This window comes from Coregonus clupeaformis, unplaced genomic scaffold, assembly GCF_020615455.1.
Source record: "Coregonus clupeaformis isolate EN_2021a unplaced genomic scaffold, ASM2061545v1 scaf1905, whole genome shotgun sequence".
NCBI classification, from domain to species: domain Eukaryota; kingdom Metazoa; phylum Chordata; class Actinopteri; order Salmoniformes; family Salmonidae; genus Coregonus; species Coregonus clupeaformis.
In genome coordinates, this window is record NW_025535359.1 from 34,395 (window position 1) to 55,163 (window position 20,769).

The 20,769-nt window shown below is 44.9% G+C and overlaps 1 protein-coding gene across 1 annotated transcript in view; it reads right to left on the reverse strand.

Moving 5' to 3' along the window:
* The window catches only part of LOC121551907 (mast/stem cell growth factor receptor kita), a gene marked incomplete at its 3' end in the record, with an annotated part of 37,202 nt that extends 27,911 nt beyond the window's left edge, over positions 1-9,291 (reverse strand). Inside the window, 1 exon segment of the mRNA XM_045218926.1 lies at positions 9,237-9,291. Within this exon segment, the coding sequence (XP_045074861.1) occupies positions 9,237-9,291 (55 nt within the window).
* Between the last annotated feature and the right edge of the window lie 11,478 nt (positions 9,292-20,769).

The window sequence follows — 20,769 nt, forward strand, 5'->3', positions numbered from 1 at the left end:
GTTATGCAGTGGACAGTCATGGGGCAGTCTATTAACAGACTGGTTATGCAGTGGACAGTCATGGGGCAGTCTATTAACAGCCTGGTTATGCAGTGGACAGTCATGGGGCAGTCTATTAACAGACTGGTTATGCAGTGGACAGTCATGGGGCAGTCTATTAACAGACTGGTTACACAGTGGACAGTCATGGGGCAGTCTATTAACAGACTGGTTACACAGTGGACAGTCATGGGGCAGTCTATTAACAGACTGGTTATGCAGTGGACAGTCATGGGGCAGTCTATTAACAGACTGGTTATGCAGTGGACAGTCATGGGGCAGTCTATTAACAGACTGGTTATGCAGTGGACAGTCATGGGGCAGTCTATTAACAGACTGGTTATACAAAGGCAGCAGCTACTCTTCCTGGGGTCCAGCAAAATTAAGGCAGTTATCCATTAAAAATAAAAAAAATCAATACATTCATAACAGATTTCATAACACATTAAGTGTGTGCCTTCAGGCCACTACTCTACTACCACATATCTATAACACAACATCCATGTGTACGTGTGTGTATAGTGTGTATGTTATCGTGTGTTTGTATGCATGTGTCTATGTTTGTGTTGCTTCACAGTCCCCGCTGTTCCATAAGGTGGATTTTTACCAGTTTTTAAAAATCTGATTCTACTGCTTGCATCAGTTACCTGATGTGGAATAGAGTTCCATGTAGTCATGGCTCTATGTAGTACTGTGCGCCTCCCATAGTCTGTTCTGGACTTGGGCACTGTGAAGAGACCTCTGGTGGCATGTCTTGTGGGGTATGCATGGGTGTCTGAGCTGTGTGCTAGTAGTTTAAAAACAGACAGCTCGGTACATTCAGCTTGTCAACACTTCTTACAAAAACAAGTAGTGATGAAGTCAATCTCTCCTCCACTTTGAGCCATGAGAGATTGACATGCATGTCATTAATGTTAGCACTCCGTGTACTTTTAAGGGCTGGCCGTGCTGCCCTGTTCTGAGCTAACTGCAATTTTCCCAAGTCCCTCTTTGTGGCACCTGACCACACTACTAAACAGTAGTCCAGGTGCGACAAAACTAGGGCCTGTAGGACCTGCCTTGTTGATAGTGCTGTTAAGAAGGTAGAGCAGCGCTTTATTATGGACAGACTTCTCCCCATCTTAGCTACTGTTGTATCAATATGCTTTGACCATGACAGTCTACAATCCAGGGTTACACCAAGCAGTTTAGTCACCTCAACTTGCTCAATTCCCACATTATTCATTACGAGATTTAGTTGAGGTTTAGTCGTTTTAGTGAATGATTTGACCCAGACTGGTGTAACAGTGTTTCTCTTCCTTTAATCATTGCTGCTTTAACAGGCCCTCATCAATCTGGCTACATCAATCTGGCTACATCAATCTGGCTACATCAATCTGGCTACATCAATCTGGTTACATCAATCTGGCTACATCAATCTGGCTACATCAATCTGGTTACATCAATCTGGCTACATCAATCTGGTTACATCAATCTGGTTACATCAATCTGGCTACATCAATCTGGTTACATCAATCTGGCTACATCAATCTGGTTACATCAATCTGGCTACATCAATCTTGCTACATCAATCTGGTTACATCAATCTGGCTACATCAATCTGGTTACATCATCTGGCTATATCAATCTGGCTACATCAATCTGGCTACATCAATCAACCGGGAGAATTAGGACCAACAGGTGGTTCTGACCTAATAAAACCCAAACAGCTCACCACAATACAAATCATCATTATCCATAACAGACAAATAAGAACATTAACGGGTGAGTTAATCAATCAGCCAATCAATCAATAGGCTTCTTGAGGAGCAAAAAAAAACATTTGGGTCATAAAAAAGTGTTTTTTCCCTCTGTGTCACTACGGGGCCCTGGTCTAAAGTAGTGCACTACACAGGGAATAGGGTGCTGTTTGGGACGGAGGCTGTGTTTTTAGTTCTGAAGATGACACATGATTTGCATCGCCTGGTACCAAATCAATAGACAATCAACAACATCTGGGTCATGAGGTTGTTTTATCTCCCTCCAGAGTTCTGATTCACAGCCTGGCACCGTCCTAAACGGTACCCTATTCCTCTATGGGCCCTGGTAAAAAATAAATAAAAAGAATGGTGCACTAAATAATGAATAGGATGCCATTTGGAACATGACCCCTAGACTTCTGAAGATTTACACACGATTTGCATAAAACCTGGCAGGTTTCCACGAACATGAGCTTCATGTGACCGTTAGTGCCTCCGGGCCGTCAGTCCACGGCTCCGTCCCAAAATGGTACCCTATTCCCTACGTAGTGCACTACTTTTGACCAGAGCCCCTATAGGGAATAGGGTACCATTTGGGACACAGGCGTCTGACGAGCAGAGACCCGTCTAGTATAGGGGAGGGAAGGGAGGGGGGACGTTTATTGTTGACACGGCTGTGATCCTAAAGACCAGGTATAATCCTTATTACAAGTTATAATCATTAGCATGGGAAGGGAGGGGATCAGTTTAGAGAATTGTGTAATCGTTGACACGGCTGTGATCCTAATATAAAGCAGATATAGCTTAATCATTATAATGGTTATCCTTATGCTTAGCCTAAGAATATCATGTTCCATCACAAAGACATGATTAATATCTTTAGCCTGTTCGTTTCTTCGACAGAACAAACGTTCTTCAAAGTCAGTTGGGTCAATCCAAACGGTTTATAGCATGACACGTGCTTTAGGCCATCACCAAGAACAACACAACAGAAATGTGACCATTGACTCATCTCCATCCATTAATATAGTGGTCCTCTGTAGCTCAGCTGGTAGAGCACGGCGCTTGTAACGCCAGGGTAGTGGGTTCGATCCCCGGGACCACCCCATACACAAAAAATGTATGCACACATGACTGTAAGTCGCTTTGGATAAAAGCGTCTGCTAAATGGCATATTATTATTATTATAATATAGAATTTGTGGTCAAGTTCACAAACAGTAAGAACAGAGAAGGAAGGTGTGTCTGCAGCCTAACCAGCTTTATAATACCTGCCAACGCTAAATAATGAATCATCGGCGACACGCAGGCACACACACGCACACACACACACACACACACACACACACACACACACACACACACACACACACTGTACACGTCCTGACTCAGGGGACGCTTATATGTTGAGTCAGGGCGTGTATATTCCTTGTTGTGTTTGGTCATTGTTTGTCGATCTAGTATGTATGGTTCTATGTTGGCCGGTGTGGTTCCCAATCAGAGGCAGCTGTAGCTCGTTGTCTCTGATTGGGTGTCTGATTGGGGACCATACTTAGGCAGCCTATTGGCACTAGTGGGTTGTGGGATCTTGTTCCGTGTGAGGTATGCTGTGTGTGCTACCTTGGGCTTCACGTTTCGTTTAGTTTATTGTTTTGTCGTGGTGTTTATTCAGTTAAAATAAACATGTATGCATATCACGCTGCGCCTTGGTCTGACCCGTCATTCAACGAACGTGACACACACACACACACACACACACACAAACACACAGACACACACACACACACAGACAGACACACACACACACACACACACACACACACACACACAGACACAGACACACACAGACACGACACAGACACAGACACGCACACACACACACAGACACACACACACACACACACACACACACACACAGACAGACACACACACACACACACACACACACACACACACACACACACAGACACACACACAGACACACAAACACACACACACACACACACACACACATAGGGCTGTGGCTGTCATGACATTTTATCAGCCTGTGATTGTCAAGCAAATAACTGCCGGTCTCACGGTAATTGACCATTAATTAACATAAACACATTTAGCATCTTCTGGCTTCCACACATAGCCTACAAGCCACTGATGCAGACCTTTGGAACATCTACATTTAAAAAAGTCTAATAAATCCATGTAATATTGCCTACACCTTCACAATAAATCCATTATTTGTGAATTTATACAGGTCTAAAGAAACATGATTTGAAGAAAATGTTGTCTATTTCAGAAGAACAGAATGGCATACTCTGAGTTGTCCTTATGTTAGGCCCTGATCTGGCTATGCCATATGGCTGTGGGCTACACTAGTTCATTTAGCAGACAAGATTTGCTTAGAATTCCGTGGCATTATTTTATATTATTTTATAGTATGAAGAATAAAATTGAACATAGCTGAATAAAATAGAAAGGATATTTTCTCCAAAACGATTTCTGAGGGAGTGCGCACATATGCGGCTATTCTGTGTTGAGCGGTTAACAAAGAAACAGGTCCCCCAATATGCTTAACTTAGAGTTATTTATGCTACTTAAGTTGTCATACAAACGTTGGTCTATATGTTAAGATGTTTAATACATTCTAAGGCTACATGACGGAACTCTAATGATGATTTGAATAAAGAGCTCTGCTTTGTTTTCATGTGCAGGCTGTACACACTTCATCAGTCTCTCATTCACAATTTGACAAGCGCTTGATGATGCCTTGAATTTCCCGGCGGCATCCCCCTTGTGAAGCGGATTAAGGTGCGTAACGTTAAGAAGTTCTTTGGCCACTTTAGTTGTGATACAAACCTTATCAAAACATATAGGCCTATGTGCTAGGCTACATGGAGGTGTGCGACTATGATTTTGAAAAAGTCGCAAAAAAAAGGCATGTGCTGTTTCTTGCCTTAGTGCACACAAGCTGGGCATCATTCACAAGTGATAATGTATCACTCACAAGTGATAATGTATGCACTCACTAACTGTAAGTCGCTCTGGATAAGAGCGTCTGCTAAATGACTAAAATGTCAATGTACATAATACATCATTCACAAGTGACAGGCTAATATTGTCCCCCATCAGACTATTCTTCATTTAATGTTTTCTGTACATATACTAAATAATATATATGTGTGAAATTCGTTTTTATTTAGTATGAACCATTATCATGCACCTGTCTCAGAACAGGGGCAGGGGAAAAAAATACATGTAATCTATGCACTTAAATAGCGAACGGAGGAAGCTTTTGCCGTGGTTTATTTTCATGCCAGCCAGGTAAGCTATACTCCTGTGGTAAAGAGAAGCAATGTGCTTAATATTGGGAAAGTTGAGAAATAAATATAGTAGGCCTAGCCTATAGAAAGCTGATGGGATCCTCCTCTTTTTAATAGAGGCCATCAACACTCTGTTTTCTCACGCAATTGCATAGCTTATAGAAATGTTGCGCAACATGAACTCATGGGCTCTCATGAAGTGTTTGATTTGATTTACCATTTGCATTGACGTCAGAGTGATTAGAGGGACAATAGAGTGCTGAGAACCAGGCAGTTAGCAAGTTTGGCAGGCTACTAATGACCAGCAGCAGCATCAGAGAGCACTTTTGGAGAAGCCTATTTAGTGACTAAATGGTCACGTGGAATTTGACTGCCGTCATGATTCGTGACCGCCGGTGTGGCGGTAACACGGTCACCATAACAGCCTTACACACACATACACACACAAACACACACACACACACACACACCTGTAGCCCTTTCCTGGGAAAAGCCCGGACGCGACCAACTACCTCAGGATACAGTTATGCAAATACATAGGGAGCATCCCAAATGACATCCTATTCCCTAGTTAGTGCACTACTTTTAACCAGGGCCCATAAGATATCTGGTCAAAAGTAGTGCACTATATAGGGAATAGGGTGCCATTTGGGATGTATAGCTTCTAATAGTGTGACTGGGCTTGAAGGGGCAGGTTTAAGAGGATATATTACAATACTGTTATAGCTTTATGTAAACAACATTATAGGGCATACATACGTGTGTGTGTGTGTGTGTGTGTGTGTGTGTGTGTGTGTATGAACAACAGTACACTGTAAAACATATATATATATATATACTGAACAAAAAATATAAATGCAACATATAAAGTGTTGGTCCCATGTTTCATGAGCTGAAATTAAAGATCCCAGAAATTTTCCATACACACAAAAACCTTATTTCTCTCAAATTGTGTGCACAAATTTGTTTACGTCCCTGTTAGTGAGCATTTCTCCTTTGTTAAGATAATCCATCCACCTGACAGATGTGGCATATCAATAAGCGGATTAAACAGCATGATCATTACACAGGTGCTGGGGATGATAAAAGGCCACTCTGAAATGTGCAGTTTTGTCACAACACAATGCCACAGATGTCTCAAGTTTTCAGAGAGCGTGCATTTGGCATGCTGACTGCAGGAATGTCCACCAGAGATGTTGCCAAATAATTGAATGTCAATTTCTCTACCATAAGCCACTTACAACATCGTTTTAGAGAATTTGGCAGTACGTCCAACCGAGCTCACAACTGCAGACCATGTGTATGGTGTCGTGTGGGCGAGCAGTTTCATGATGTAAACATTGTGAACAGAGTGCCCCATGGTGGAGGTGGGGTTATGGTATGGGCAGGCAGGCAGGCAGGCATAAGCTACGGACAACGAACACAATTGCATTTTATCAGTGTACATTTGAATGCACAGAGATGGCGTGATGAAATCCTGAGGCTCATTGTCGTGCCATTCATCCGCCGCCATCATCTCATGTTTTAGCATGATAATGCACGGGCCCATGTCACAAGGATCTGTTCCAGTTCCTTGACTATATCCAGCAAATTCGCACAGCCATTGAAGAGGAATGGGACAACATTCCACAGGCCACAATCAACAGCCTGATCAACTCTATGTGGTCACACCAGATACGGACTGGTTTTCTGATACACACCATACTTTTTTTTAAGGTATCTGTGACCCAACAGATGCATATCTGTATTCCCAGTCATGTGAAATCCATAGATTAGGGCCTAATGAATTTATTTCAATTTACTGATTTCCTCACATGAACTGTAACTCAGTAAAACCTTTGAAATTGTTGCATGTTGCGTTTACATTTTGGTTCAGTATAGTTGTATCAACTAAATATTATTAAGTAACGGGTCCCACAGCTTTTTGTTTGTTTACTCAACTTTTCGGTCAAAGTGTTACTTGAACTTAACATGGCAAAGCAATAAGATCGGAAGGCCATTAAACAAGAGGTTGTGAGTTCAAATCCCAGGTGAGGACATGTTGAATAATAACTACTGTATGAATGAACGTGCACTATGTAATCATGTATGTCACAATGTGTGTCAACTATGTCAGCTGGAAACATTGTATGTTAAAAGCACTCTGTGTGTGTTCCACAGCCTTTATTAGATAAGTTGCCACAAATAATAATTTCTAGTTGAAGGAACATATGAGACAAGTTAAGCAAACGCATCATTTTAAGTTGACTGAATTTTTGGCCAAAAAGTTTTCTAGAGTTGGAGCTAAGTTTGGGCCAACTAAATTGTTTATATTTCAGGTAACACTTGGACGGAAACGTTGAGTTAACCAAAAAAAAAATGCTGTGGAACCAGTTGCTAAAATAATAATGAGTTGAAACAGCTACATTTGTGGGGTGTTTTTATATATAGGCTTTTCTTTTTGAAGGTCTCTTACTTAAAGAGAGGTGTGAGAAACGATGAGGGGGAAAGAAATGGATTACACAACCATTGAAATGTAAACAGAGAAGCCAGTCCCCTACAGCTCTATCTCAGTGATGATCACAACTGTGACTGTGTGTGTGTCTGCCTGAGCCTTTAGTTGAATAAACATCGGCTTATTGCATCAGATCAGCTTTATTGTGCGTTCTACATTCAGAGTTCAGTAGCCTAATAATACCAAGGCAACAACGATGCAGCAACAGGCGCCTAAACTTCCAGCCATGTTTAGCCGACCTGCTGTCACCTGTTATGCGCGGAAGCCAACATACCGTTGTTACGTGTATGAATAATTCATTGGCTAGCCAAAGCAGTAGGTTACCACGCGTAACGAAACAGTGGAATAGCCTAATAGGCTAAAATGGCCAACATGATGCTATAAAAAATACAGTACAGCCATTGGCCAAGGAAGTCCCTGAGAAAGCTTTGCCGGGTGACACCACTCCACACCAAAACCACACCACTCTACACCAAAACAACACCACTCCACACCAAAACAACACCACACCAAAACAACACCACTCCACACCAAAACAACACCACTCCACACCAAAACAACACCACACAACACCAAAACAACACCACACAACACCAAAACCACTCCACACAACACCAAAACAACACCACTCCACACCAAAACAACACCACACAACACCAAAACAACACCACTCCACACCAAAACAACACCACTCCACACCAAAACAACACCACTCCATACCAACACCCAAAACTACATGTATTAGACTACACCCCCATGATAGGTCTAACTTTGCTATGACCAAAAGTATGTCTAACTAAGGGGTCTAGACCGAACCATGAAAAACAGCCCCAGACCATTATTTCTCCTCCACCAAACTTTACAGTTGGCACTATGCATTGGGGCAGGTAGCGTTCTCCTGGCATCCACCAAACCCAGATTTGTCCATCGGACTGCCAGATGGTGAAGTGTGATTCATCACTCCAGAGAACGCGTTTCCACTGCTCCAGAGTTCAATGGTTGCGAGCTTTACACCACTCCAGCCGACGCTTGGCATCGCGCATGGTGATCTTAGGCTTGTGTGCGGCTGCTCTGCCATGGAAACCCATTTTATGAATCTACCTATTAACAGTTCTTGTGATAAACAGTTATTGTGCTGACGTTGCTTCCAGAGGCAGTTTGGAACTCGGTAGTGAGTGTTGCAACCGAGGACAGACGACTTTTACGCGCTACGTGCTTCAACACTCAACGGTCCCGTTCTGTGAGCATGTGTGCCCTATCACTTCACGGCTGAGCCGTTGTTGTTCCTAGACTTTCCACTTAACAATAACAGCACTTACAGTTGACCGGGGCAGCTCTTGCAGGGCAGAAAATTGATTAACTGACTTGTTGGAAAAGTGGCATCATATGACGTGCGACGTTAAAAGCCACTGAGCTCTTCAGTAAGTGCTCGATTTTATACACCTGTCAGCAACGGGTGTGGTTGAAATAGCCGAACCCACTAATTTGACGGGGTGCCCACATACTTTTGTATATATAGTGTATAATCAACAATAGGATATAGGATAACCATAACATAACCATATATGCTATACATAAACCATAACCACAACCAAAACCTAAAGCAATACATCCACAATAAACAGCATTTAAAAGCGCTGTGACTCACCCGTCAGCGGACACAACAGAAACGGCATGATAATTAGGATCCAGTTGTCTCCCATGGTTAGTTGTGTTATTAATCCTACCCCATGCGTCTGGGCTTGTGTGTGTGTATAAAACGATCGTCTCTATTCGTACAGCGAACTGCGTAGCGGGTCTCTATCACTGAGGTATGGTCTCTATCTAACTGAAGGAAGAACGCTACTGACGCGACGCTCTCAACCCGCTGATATAACAACTCCGATGGATTTGAATGTTCCTTAAAGGGCCAGTACACATTTTCGCTCTCCTCTTCTCCGTCTGTTCTCCTCTCTTCATCTCCTCTATCAGTACCGCTCCGATCTGTTCCGCATCGCCAGCCAGTCTGGACCACCGCCAGTGCGCGGCTGAGTCGTTATTACTGGAAGACAACTCTGTCTCCAAAGTCATGTTCACATAAATAACGCCTCATCATAAAATGAATTCCCGCAGGATGAATCTGCGATTTTTAAAGTACTGTTCACACTTTGAATGATTACCCCTGGACACTGACAGTGAATAGGGTGTTTTGGCGTCTGCAGGCTACTGCATCTCTGTCTGTCTGTCTGTCCTTCTGTCCATCTCTCTCTCTCTCTCTCTCTCTATATATATACACTGCTCAAAAAAATAAAGGGAACACTTAAACAACACAATGTAACTCCAAGTCAATCACACTTCTGTGAAATCAAACTGTCCACTTAGGAAGCAACACTGATTGACAATAAATTTCACATGCTGTTGTGCAAATGGAATAGACAACAGGTGGAAATTGTAGGCAATTAGCAAGACACCCCCAATAAAAGACTGGTTTTGCAGGTGGTGACCACAGACCACTTCTCAGTTCCTATGCTTCCTGGGTGATGTTTTGGTCACTTTTGAATGCTGGCAGTGCTTTCACTCTAGTGGTAGCATGAGACGGAGTCTACAACCCACACAAGTGGCTCAGGTAGTGCAGTTCATCCAGGATGGCACATCAATGCGAGCTGTGGCAAGAAGGTTTGCTGTGTCTGTCAGCGTAGTGTCCAGAGCATGGAGGCGCTACCAGGAGACAGGCCAGTACATCAGGAGACGTGGAGGAGGGCCGCAGGAGGGCAACAACCCAGCAGCAGGACTGTTACCTCTGCCTTTGTGCAAGGAGGAGCAGGAGGAGCACTGCCAGAGCCCTGCAAAAATGACCTCCAGCAGGCCACAAATGTGCATGTGTCTGCTCAAACGGTCAGAAACAGACTCCATGAGGGTGGTATGAGGGCCCGACGTCCACAGGTGGGGGTTGTGCTTACAGCCCAACACCGTGCAGGACGTTTGGCGATTTGCCAGAGAACACCAAGATTGGCAAATTCGCCACTGGCGCCCTGTGCTTTTCACAGATGAGAAGCAGGTTCACACTGAGCACGGACAGACGTGACAGAGTCTGGAGACGCCGTGGAGAACGTTCTGCTGCCTGCAACATCCTCCAGCATGACCGGTTTGGCGGTGGGTCAGTCATGGTGTGGGTGGCATTTCTTTGGGGGGCCGCACAGCCCTCCATGTGCTCGCCAGAGATAGCCTGACTGCCATTAGGTACCAGAGATGAGATCCTCAGACCCCATGTGAGACCATATGCTGGTGCGGTTGGCCCTGGGTTCCTCCTAATGCAAGACAATGCTAGACCTCATGTGGCTGGAGTGTGTCAGCAGTTCCTGCAAGAGGAAGGCATTGATACTATGGATTGGCCCGGGCTCGTTCCCCAGGCCTGAATCCAATTGAGCACATCTGGGACATCATGTCTCGCTCCATCCCACCAACGCCACGTTGCACCAGCAGACTGTCCAGGAGTTGGCGGATGCTTTAGTCCAGGTCTGGGGAGGAGATCCTCAGGAGACCATCCGCCACCTCATCAGGAGCATGCCCAGGCGTTGTAGGGGAGGTCATACAGGCACGTGGAGGCCACACACACTACTGAGCCTCATTTTGACTTGTTTTAAGGACATACATCAAAGTTGGATCAGCCTGTAGTGTGGTTTTCCACTTTAATTTTGAGGGTGACTCCAAATCCAGACCTCCATGGGTTGATAAATTTGATTTCCATTGATAATTTTTGTGTGATTTTGTTGTCAGCACATTCAACTATGTAAAGAAAAAAGTATTTAATAAGATTATTTCATTCATTCAGATCTAGGATGTGTTATTTTAGTGTTCCCTTTATTTTTTTGAGCAGTGTATATATATATCTCTATGTGTGTGTGTCGCTGTCTGTCTGTCTCTCTGTCTCTCTCTGTCGCTCTGTCTCTGTCTGTCTGTCTGTCTCTGTGCCTCTCTCTGTCTGTGGCAGGCTAATTGTGGTAGTGATGCAGCTATGGTTTGTTATTCACTTGGTTTCACTTCGCCTTCTCTAATCAATATTGTTTTAGATGATTCAGATGATTACTCATCATCATGATGCGGTTATAAACATTCAGACAGTGTGTGCGTGTGTGTGCGTGTGCCTGCATAGTTGTTTGTCTGTGTGTGTGTGTGTGTGTGCGCGCAAGCGAGCGAGCGCATGTCTGAGTACCCGTATGTGTGTGTAGGCGCGCGAGCACATGTCTGCGTGTGTGTGTGTGTGTGTGTGTGCTTGTGGTGTGACTGCCTGCTACATGTCTGTGCTATGTCCCGGGATCATAATAGTTGTGTGTGTGTGTCGTTGTTGTGCCCCAGTAGAGCTCTAGGGTGTTAAACGAATATTGACACTGGTTGGCTTTGTGCTGTATCTGAAGACATCTCCCTCACATGACTGGTACAGCTCCAGCGTATGGTTCTTCATAAAAAACACCTTTATTCTAACTGGGACACACAGTATTATTAATATAAAACACCCTTATTCTAAATATAAAACACCCTTATTCTAACTGGGACACACAGTATTTAAAATAAAACACCCTTATTCTAACTGGGACACACATTATTTAATATAAAACAGTATTTAATATAAAATAGTATTTAATATAAAACAGTATTTTCAACACATATCTTCAATGTATGGAATTCATGCTATACTCAAAGGGTTATGTCATCGCTCTTTGACAACATACAGTGTTGTTTATCACATAATAAATCCTACTAATGGATCTATCTCACTGTCAATTTACACTAAATAACCAAATAGTGTTATTTCTATATCTGCTAACATTGGTAAGGCCCTACCCATACTCCCAAACACTACGTGCCTGTTGAAGGCAACCCCAGACAGAGGTAACCTAACCCCACCCCTACAGGTGTCCGTTTTGTTAAGGGAGCTAGACACTCATACCTTGCATCTGTCCGTCCAGCTCATTCAGCTTCTCACTATGAATGTGTGTGTGTTTGTATGTGTGTGTGTTTGTGTTTGTGTGTGTGTTTGTGTGTGTGTGTGTGTTTGTGTGTGTGTGTGTGTGTGTGTTTGTGTGTGTGTGTGTGTGTGTTTGTGTGTGTGTTTGTGTGTGTGTGTGTGTGTGTGTGTGTGTTTGTGTGTGTGTGTGTGTGTGTTTGTGTGTGTGTGTGTGTGTGTGTGGTGTATTGTGTGTGTTTGTGTGTGTGTGTGTGTGTTTCTCAGTATAATATGTGTCATAGCCATATGTCCTCTCTCTTTTCTCTCACTAGGGCACCTCATTCCCTTATGGGACGTGGTTAAAGGTATGTAGGGAATAGGGTGCCATTTGGGACGTATATTTAATGTAATTTGAGTCATTTATATCTGAGTCCCTGTTACATTATTGATTAAGTGTGTATAGAGGATCAGGACTGACTCACTCTGACTCACCTTCCATCTCTTTCTCTCTCTTTTTATCTTTCTCTCGCTCTCTTTCTCTCTCGCTCCCTCCCTCTCTCGCCCCATCTCTCACCCTTTTCCTCTCTCTCTCTCTCTCTCTCTCTCTCTTTGTATCCATCTCTCTCTCTCTCTCTCTCTCTCTCTCTCTCTCTCTGTATCCCTCTCTTTTCTCTCTCTCTCTCCTCTCTCTCTCTCTCTCTCCATCTCTCTGTATCCATCTCTCTCTCTCTCCCCCCTCTCTCTCTCTCTCTCTCTCTCTCTCTCTCTGTATCCCTCTCTTTTCTCTATCTCGCTCTCCTCTCACCTTTTTCCTCTCTCTCTCTCTCTATCTCTCTGTATCCCTCTCTATCTCTGTATCCCTCTCTATCTCTGTATCCCTCTCTATCTCTGTATCCCTCTCTATCTCTGTATCCCTCTCTATCTCTCTCTCTCTCTCTCTCTCTCTCTCTCTCTCTCTCTCTCTCTCTCTCTCTCTCTCTCTCTCTCTCTCTCTCTCTCTCTCTCTCTCTCTCTCTCTCTCTCTCTCTCTCTCTCTCTCTCTCTCTCTCTCTCTCTCTCTCTCTCTCTCTCTCTCTCTCTCTCTCTCTCTATCTCTATCTCTCTCTCTCTCTCTCTATCTGTCATTCCCTCCATCTCTCTCTCTCCATCGCTCTATGCAGTGTGAGTCATTCTGCTGTTAGACAGATGAACTGACGTCCCATAGAGGGCATCTGATGGCCACTCAGATTATGTCATTACAAGTTTCAAGATTTAATGTCACGTGCACAAGTACAGTGAAATACTCAAAACCCAACAATGCAGTAATCAATAACAATGTAATACTAAAAATAACAAGAGAAGCTGATGATGAAACATGATAGGTACAGAGAGAGAGAGTGTCATCATATATGTGTTGTTGGCTGCACCCAGAAGGGGGTGGGGACTGGGGAAGAGAGGTTACTCCTGCATAGTCTTGCTCAGTACCAGAGATAATGGAGGGAGCTCAGTTTTGTTCCCCACAGCAAGACTCCGAGCCCAGAAGCGGCATCCGGAGGAGGTTTCCTGGAGGAGCCCAGAAGACGGTATCCAGGAGGAGGTTCTCCTGGAGGAGCCCAGAAGACGGCATCCCAGAGGAGGTCTCCTGGAAGAGCCCAGAAGACGGTATCCAGGAGGAGGTTCTCCTGGAGGAGCCCAGAAGACGGCATCCCGGAGGAGGTTCTCCTGGAGGAGCCCAGAAGACGGTATCCGGAGGAGGTTCTCCTGGAGGAGCCCAGAGACGGCATCCGAGGAGGCCTGGAGGAGCCCAGAAGACGGCATCCCGGAGGAGGTTCTCCTGGAAGAGCCCAGAAGACGGTATCCAGGGAGGAGGTTCTCCTGGAGGAGCCCAGAAGGCGGCATCCCGGAGGAGGTTCTCCTGGAGGAGCCCAGAAGACGGCATCCCGGAGGAGGTTCTCCTGGTGGAGCCCAGAAGACGGCATCCCGGAGGAGGTTCTCCTGGGGGGAGCCCAGAAGACGGTATCCCGGAGGAGGTTCTCCTGGAGGAGCCCAGAAGACGGTATCCCGGAGGAGGTTCTCCTGGAGGAGCCCGAGAGCGGTATCCCGGAGGAGGTTCTCCTGGAGGAGCCCAGAAGACGGCATCCCGGAGGAGGTTCTCCTGAGGAGCCCAGAAGACGGCATCCCCGGAGGGAGGTTCTCCTGAGGAGCCCAGAAGACGGCATCCCGGAGGAGGTTCTCCTGGAGGAGCCCAGAAGACGGTGGTCTCGAAGGAGGTCTCCCTGGAGGAGACCTATTATTTTCTCTTTGTTTATTATTGAAATAAACACCCTTGAAACCGAGCTAATACAATTCTGTCAGTGTCTGATCTGTGTAAACGTATTGACCAAACCCCTGGTCTGCCACAGTGTCTGACTCTGTGTAAACGTATTGACCAAACCCCTGGTCTGCCACAGTGTCTGATCTGTGTAAACGTCTTGACCAAACCCCCTGGTCTGCCACAGTGTGTATGTGTGTGATAATATAACATCTGAAACGTCTTGTATGTTTTGTGTTGTATTTTGTTCTTTCCACTTTTGTTTATTTCACTTGCTTTGGCAATGTAAACTTATGTTCTGCATTCCAATGAAGCACCTTTGAATTGAGACAGACAGACAGACACAGATAGAGAGAGAGAGAGAGAGAGAGAGAGAGAGAGAGGAAAAAGGTGAGAGGAGAGAGAGATAGAGAAAAGAGAGGGATACAGAGAGAGAGAGAAGGAGAGAGAGGGAGAGAGAGAGAGAGAGAAAAGAGAGGGATACAGAGAGAGAGAGGGAGAGAGATAGAGAGAGAGAGAGAGAGAAAGAGAGAGAGAGAGAGGAAAAAGGTGAGAGGAGAGGAGAGAGAAAAGAGAGGGATACAGAGAGAGAGAGAGAGAGAGAGAGAGAGAGAGAGAGAGAGAGAGAGAGAGAGAGAGAGAGAGAGAGAGATGGAGACAGAGAGAGATGGAGAGAGGAGAGAGACAGAGAGAGAGAGAGAGAGAGAGAAGAGAGATGGATACAAAGAGAGAGAGAGATGGGAGAGAGAGAGAGAGAGAGAGAGAGACAGAGAGAGAGAGAGAGAGAGAGAGAGAGAGAGAGAGAGAGATGGAAAAAGAGAGAGAGATGAGAGACAGAGAGAGAGAGAGAGAGAGAGAGAGAGAGAGAGAGAGAGAGAGAGATGGAGAGAGAGAGAGAGAGAGAGAGAGAGAGAAGAGAGAGAGAGAGAGAGAGAGATGGAGAGAGAGAGAGAGAGAGAGAGAGAGAGAGAGAGAGAGAGAGAGAGAGAGAGAGAGGAGAAGCAGGGATGGAAAGGAATCCTCTCCCTCTCCCAGTCTGTATCACAGTCTAACTTCTCCTCTGATGTAACCCTACTCTCCACCTTGCTGACAGTGCATTATATTCTGCATCCCAAATGGCATCCTATTCCTATATAGTGCATTGCTTTTGCACCTGAGCCCCAAAGGGCCCTGGTCAAAAGTAGTGCACTAAATAGGGAATAGGGTGCCATTGGGATTCTGATTATGTGTCCATTTGTTTCTAACATCCCATAATAGCATGGTCGGTGTAGTGTGGAACACACTCTTCATATTGGACCTGCTCCATGCGGTTGCTAAGTGTTCCTCTATGGTTGCGTTGCAGCCATCTCTCATTGTCCAATCATGAAAAAAAATAAAGTAACTGTTTTGACAGAGCAGCTGTGAGATAAACAGTGTTAGGCGGAGTGTTGTCCGAGTAAGATTATATGGAGTGTTACAGGTTATTTACGGATGGACCAATGACGGAGCTCTCTCACTAAAACCTGCTTAGCATCGATTAATCTGTAATCTAGCTAACATAATCCCTACATGGAGAGTGGGAGGGAAGGAGGGGTGGGAGGGAAGGAGGGGGCAGAGAGGGAGGGGATGTAGCTCAGTTGATAGAGCATGGCGTTTGCAACGCCAGTGTTGTGGGTTCGTTTCCCACAGGGGGTATGAAAAAAATAATAATAATGTATGCACTAACTGTAAATCGCTCTGGATAAGAGCGTCTGCTAAATGACTAAAATGTCAAATGAAGGTGGGAGGGAAGGAGGGGGCAGAGAGGGAGGGAAGGAAGGTGGGAGACAGATGGAGGGATAGGGAGGAGGAGGGAGGAGGGAGGAGGAAGGAGGGAGGGAGGGAGGGAGGGAGGGAGGGAGCAGAGAGGGAGGGAAGGAAGGTGGGAGACAGATGGAGGGATGGGGAGGGAGGGAGGGAGGGAGGGTGGTCGATTAATAAAACATACAGGCATAGAGATAGAGTGATTAAGAGAGAAAGTGAAAGAGAGACAGAAGGATAGAGATGAAAAAGAGAGATAAACACTTAGTGCTTCTGTAAGCATAAACAAACTTTCAAGTGAACAGATCGCCAAAGTGCAAGAGAGTGCTTCTAAGTGCCTTACAGTGTGTGTGTGCTTGCATCTGTATGTCTTAATAAATCTGTCTATACGTCCCAAAAATAAACCACAGAGAGGCTGAACATCACTGGCCATAACTGCATTAACTACATTAACAATAGAGCAGCATTAAAGTCTACCCTCTCCCACCCCATACAACACCACAACACCAATCATTACCTTTTAAAGTGGCGATCAGCTGTCTATCACTATAGCTGATCTGCTGTTGTGGACTCAGTAGACATGATGATACACACGTAAGGCGAGGACCTATTGAATAAAATGATGTAGTTTGGGTATTTAACGAAATTGTATATTGCGTTGGTTTAAAGCAGGGGGTGTCAAACTCATTTTAGCTCAGGGGCCACATGGAGGGAAAATCTATTCCCAAGTGGGCCGGACCGGAAAAATCATGGTATATATAACTTAAAAACAACAACTTCAGATTGTTTTCTTTGTTTTAATACGATCAACATACAACATAAAGCTGGAGCCTGAGGACAGTGTGTCCAAAATAGTACAAGCACAACATCACTATTAATCATAAAACACGTCAAGTTTATTTGAAAATTCTAAAGAAAAAGAACACACAAACACACAATGCCTCAGTGATTAACAGAACTGTTTCACAGATCACAGAACTATATCAGGGTGTCATTTCTCAGGCAGAAATGTAGATAAAAATAATGAAATCCTGTTCCCCAAACAAGTGCAAGAACCACAGAGTCAAGAATAGGTTAAATATACAAATAAAATAAAAACAATTAAAACAATAGCACATCAACATAAAAACATATAAACATAAATCTAAGAAAGCGTTGCTCAAACTCCGTAACAGTCCCGTTATTTTATCTTTGAACCGCTTCATGTCTGCCACATGTTAGGTGCGCACATTTTTTCAGACAGCGGGAAGTGAGCTGCATCACCACCGGCAAGTTGCGTCTCCCACAATGACATCTTCAACTTGAAAGAACGTATGCTGTCATAATACTGCGTGACAACTTTGTTGCGCCCCTTGCAGCTGTTTGTTCAAGTTATTCAGGTGCTCTGTAACATCCACCATAAATGCAAGGTCCGGCATCCATTCTGCGGAATGAAATTCTAACACTGGTTTGCCCTTTTCTTCCATGAACTGTTCAATTTCTTCTCGGAAATCAAAGAAACGCCTCAGCACAGCACCTCGGCTTAACCATCTTACCTCAGTGTGGTATGGCAGGCCATAGATGTGGTCTTTCTCTCTGAGAAGGCTGTCAAACTGACGGTGATTCAGGCTTCTGGATCGGATGAAATTAAAGTTTGGATGACCACCTTCATGACGTTATCCATCTTTAATTACTTGCAACACAAAGCCTCCTGGTGCAAAATACAGTGAAAAGTCAAAAAATCACATCCTCCATTTTGCAGATTGCACTTTCTCTCTGAACTTTGTCACAACGCCTGCTTTTTCCCCGATCATTGAGGGCGCACCATCTGTAGCCAGGCTGACAGCGCGGGACCAGTCCACTCCCGACCCTGTCCACGGCGCCGACGAAAGTGCGGTAAAAATATCAGCTGCTGTCGTATCTGTCATCGGCACCAACTCCACGAACTCCTCGGTGACGGTCAATGTGTCATCAACTCCGCGGATTAAAAAATGGCCAGTTGTGCAACATCTGTAATGTCCGTGCTTTCATCAATTGCAACGGAAAACGCAATAAATGACTTTACTTTTTGCTTCAACTGGCTGTCCAAATCCACTGAAAGATCGGAAATCCTGTCTGCAACTGTTTCTTGTCAGGCTGATATTTGCAAAAGCCTGCCGCTTTTCAGGGCACACAATCTCCGCTGCCTTCATCATGCATGTTTTTACAAATTCACCCTCACTAAATGGTTTTGAAACGCCACTGCGATTTCATTAGCAATGAGGTAGCTAGCTTTCACTGCAGCGTCACTGATGTCTCGGCTGTGAGTAAACACAGACTGCTGTTTCTTCAGACCCGCCAACAGTTCATTCACCTTCTCTCATCTCCGCTGTCCTTGAAAGTTGTCATATTTGTCGGCATGAAGACTCACATAGTGGCGACGAAGGTTATATTCTTTCAGCACTGCAACATGCTCTGAACACACCAAACATACAGCTTTCCCATTCAATTCCGTGATTAAATAGGATGACCATTTTTCTTGGAACACTCTGCACTCTGCGTCCACTTTTCTCTTTTTTGACAGAGACATATTGGGGCAATGCGGGTGCCAAAGCACATAATGTTAAAAGTAGAAGCCGTAATAAATATCGCGGGCAAAACAAAGTAGCTCATTGGCTGCACGTGCTTGACCTACTTGCTCTGCCCCGGTATAAACAGTTTGCTTGCTTAACACAATTGCTATTGCGCCATCCAATGGACGCAATTGGAACAGCAGTTTATTTTATTGAAAAATTGCAGCACATTTTTATACTTTCCCCACATTTTTTTTTTTTTTAATTTAAAAAATCATCTCGCGGGCCGGATTAAACCCGTTTGCGGGCCTGATCCGGCCCGCGGGCCGTACGTTTGACACCCCTGCTTTAGATATACTGTCTGGGCCTAATTCCAATACTTCCCAACTATACAGCAAATAAGGTCGTTATTGTCACCATGAAGGGTGAATGATGGGCGTATTTCACGTGGAGTTATAACGCTCATTGTTACTCATCAAACCACAACTGAGTGAGACAAATAAAACCTTTGTGGTTTGATGAGTAAAAATAAAAACATAGCTACAAAGAGACCATTAAGACACTTCAAGTTGCTTTAGCGATGACAAATATTCTTTGAAGTGTTCTAATGGTCCTCTCTTTGTAGCTATGTTTTTTATTTTTACTAATCAAACCACAACTGAGTGAGACAAATACAACTTTTTGGTTGAATTCACAATCTGACACTAGCAGTAGGCAATACTCACCAATACGCCATCCATCCTCAACAGCTCCCCCTGTAGGCGGATCGGCAACATTGCTGTTCTGCAGAATGAACAAGTCGTGCTTTCCACCTGGCCACCACATTCAGTAGCGTCTTTTGCACATAACATCACCTATCACCTGCTCATTAAGAGTAGAAGCCTTCTCTGTTCACATAGCCTTGTTGAACTCGTTTTGGGATGGTGCTTTTATGGCGATGTGGGGGCCGTCTATTTCTCCGTTCGTATTTGGGAACCCATTGATGGCAAAGAAACCCCTCTTAACCTGTTGCGCGATGGTGGAAATTGTATGTTACAGTACGTTTTGCTGATGATTGCATCCAAAACATTGGCTCATCGAGGGAGCAAGCTCCGGCTGAAAAGTGCCCGTTGCCAAAAACCCGAGGATGGATAACACTTTGACGTGCACCCGAATGGCATGGGTTTGCCTTTCTAAAGTAGGTCTTAAATCCTTGCAAAGATCCTATAAGATTGGTTTTGGGAAACGATATCTGATGAGCCAATCTGTACTTTCTGCAAAAAATTGCCAATTGTGCGCCGCCCCATGGGTCTCCTGGTCACGGCCGGCTACGACAGAGCCTGGATTCGAACCAGGACCTCTAATGGCACAGCTAGCACTGCGATGCAGTTGCCTTAGACCACTGCGCCACTCGGGAAACCCACCACCCAACGGACTCTTACCCTGCCCCCCCCCCCACCCAACAGACTCTTACCCTGCCCCCACCACCCAACAGACTCTTACCCTGCCCCCCCCACCACCCAACAGACTCTTACCCTGCCCCCCCCACCACCCAACAGACTCTTACCCTGCCCCCACCACCCAACACTCTTACCCTGCCCCCCCACCACCCAACAGACTCTTACCCTAACCCCACCACCCAACAGACTCTTACCCTGTCCCCCCACCACCCAACAGA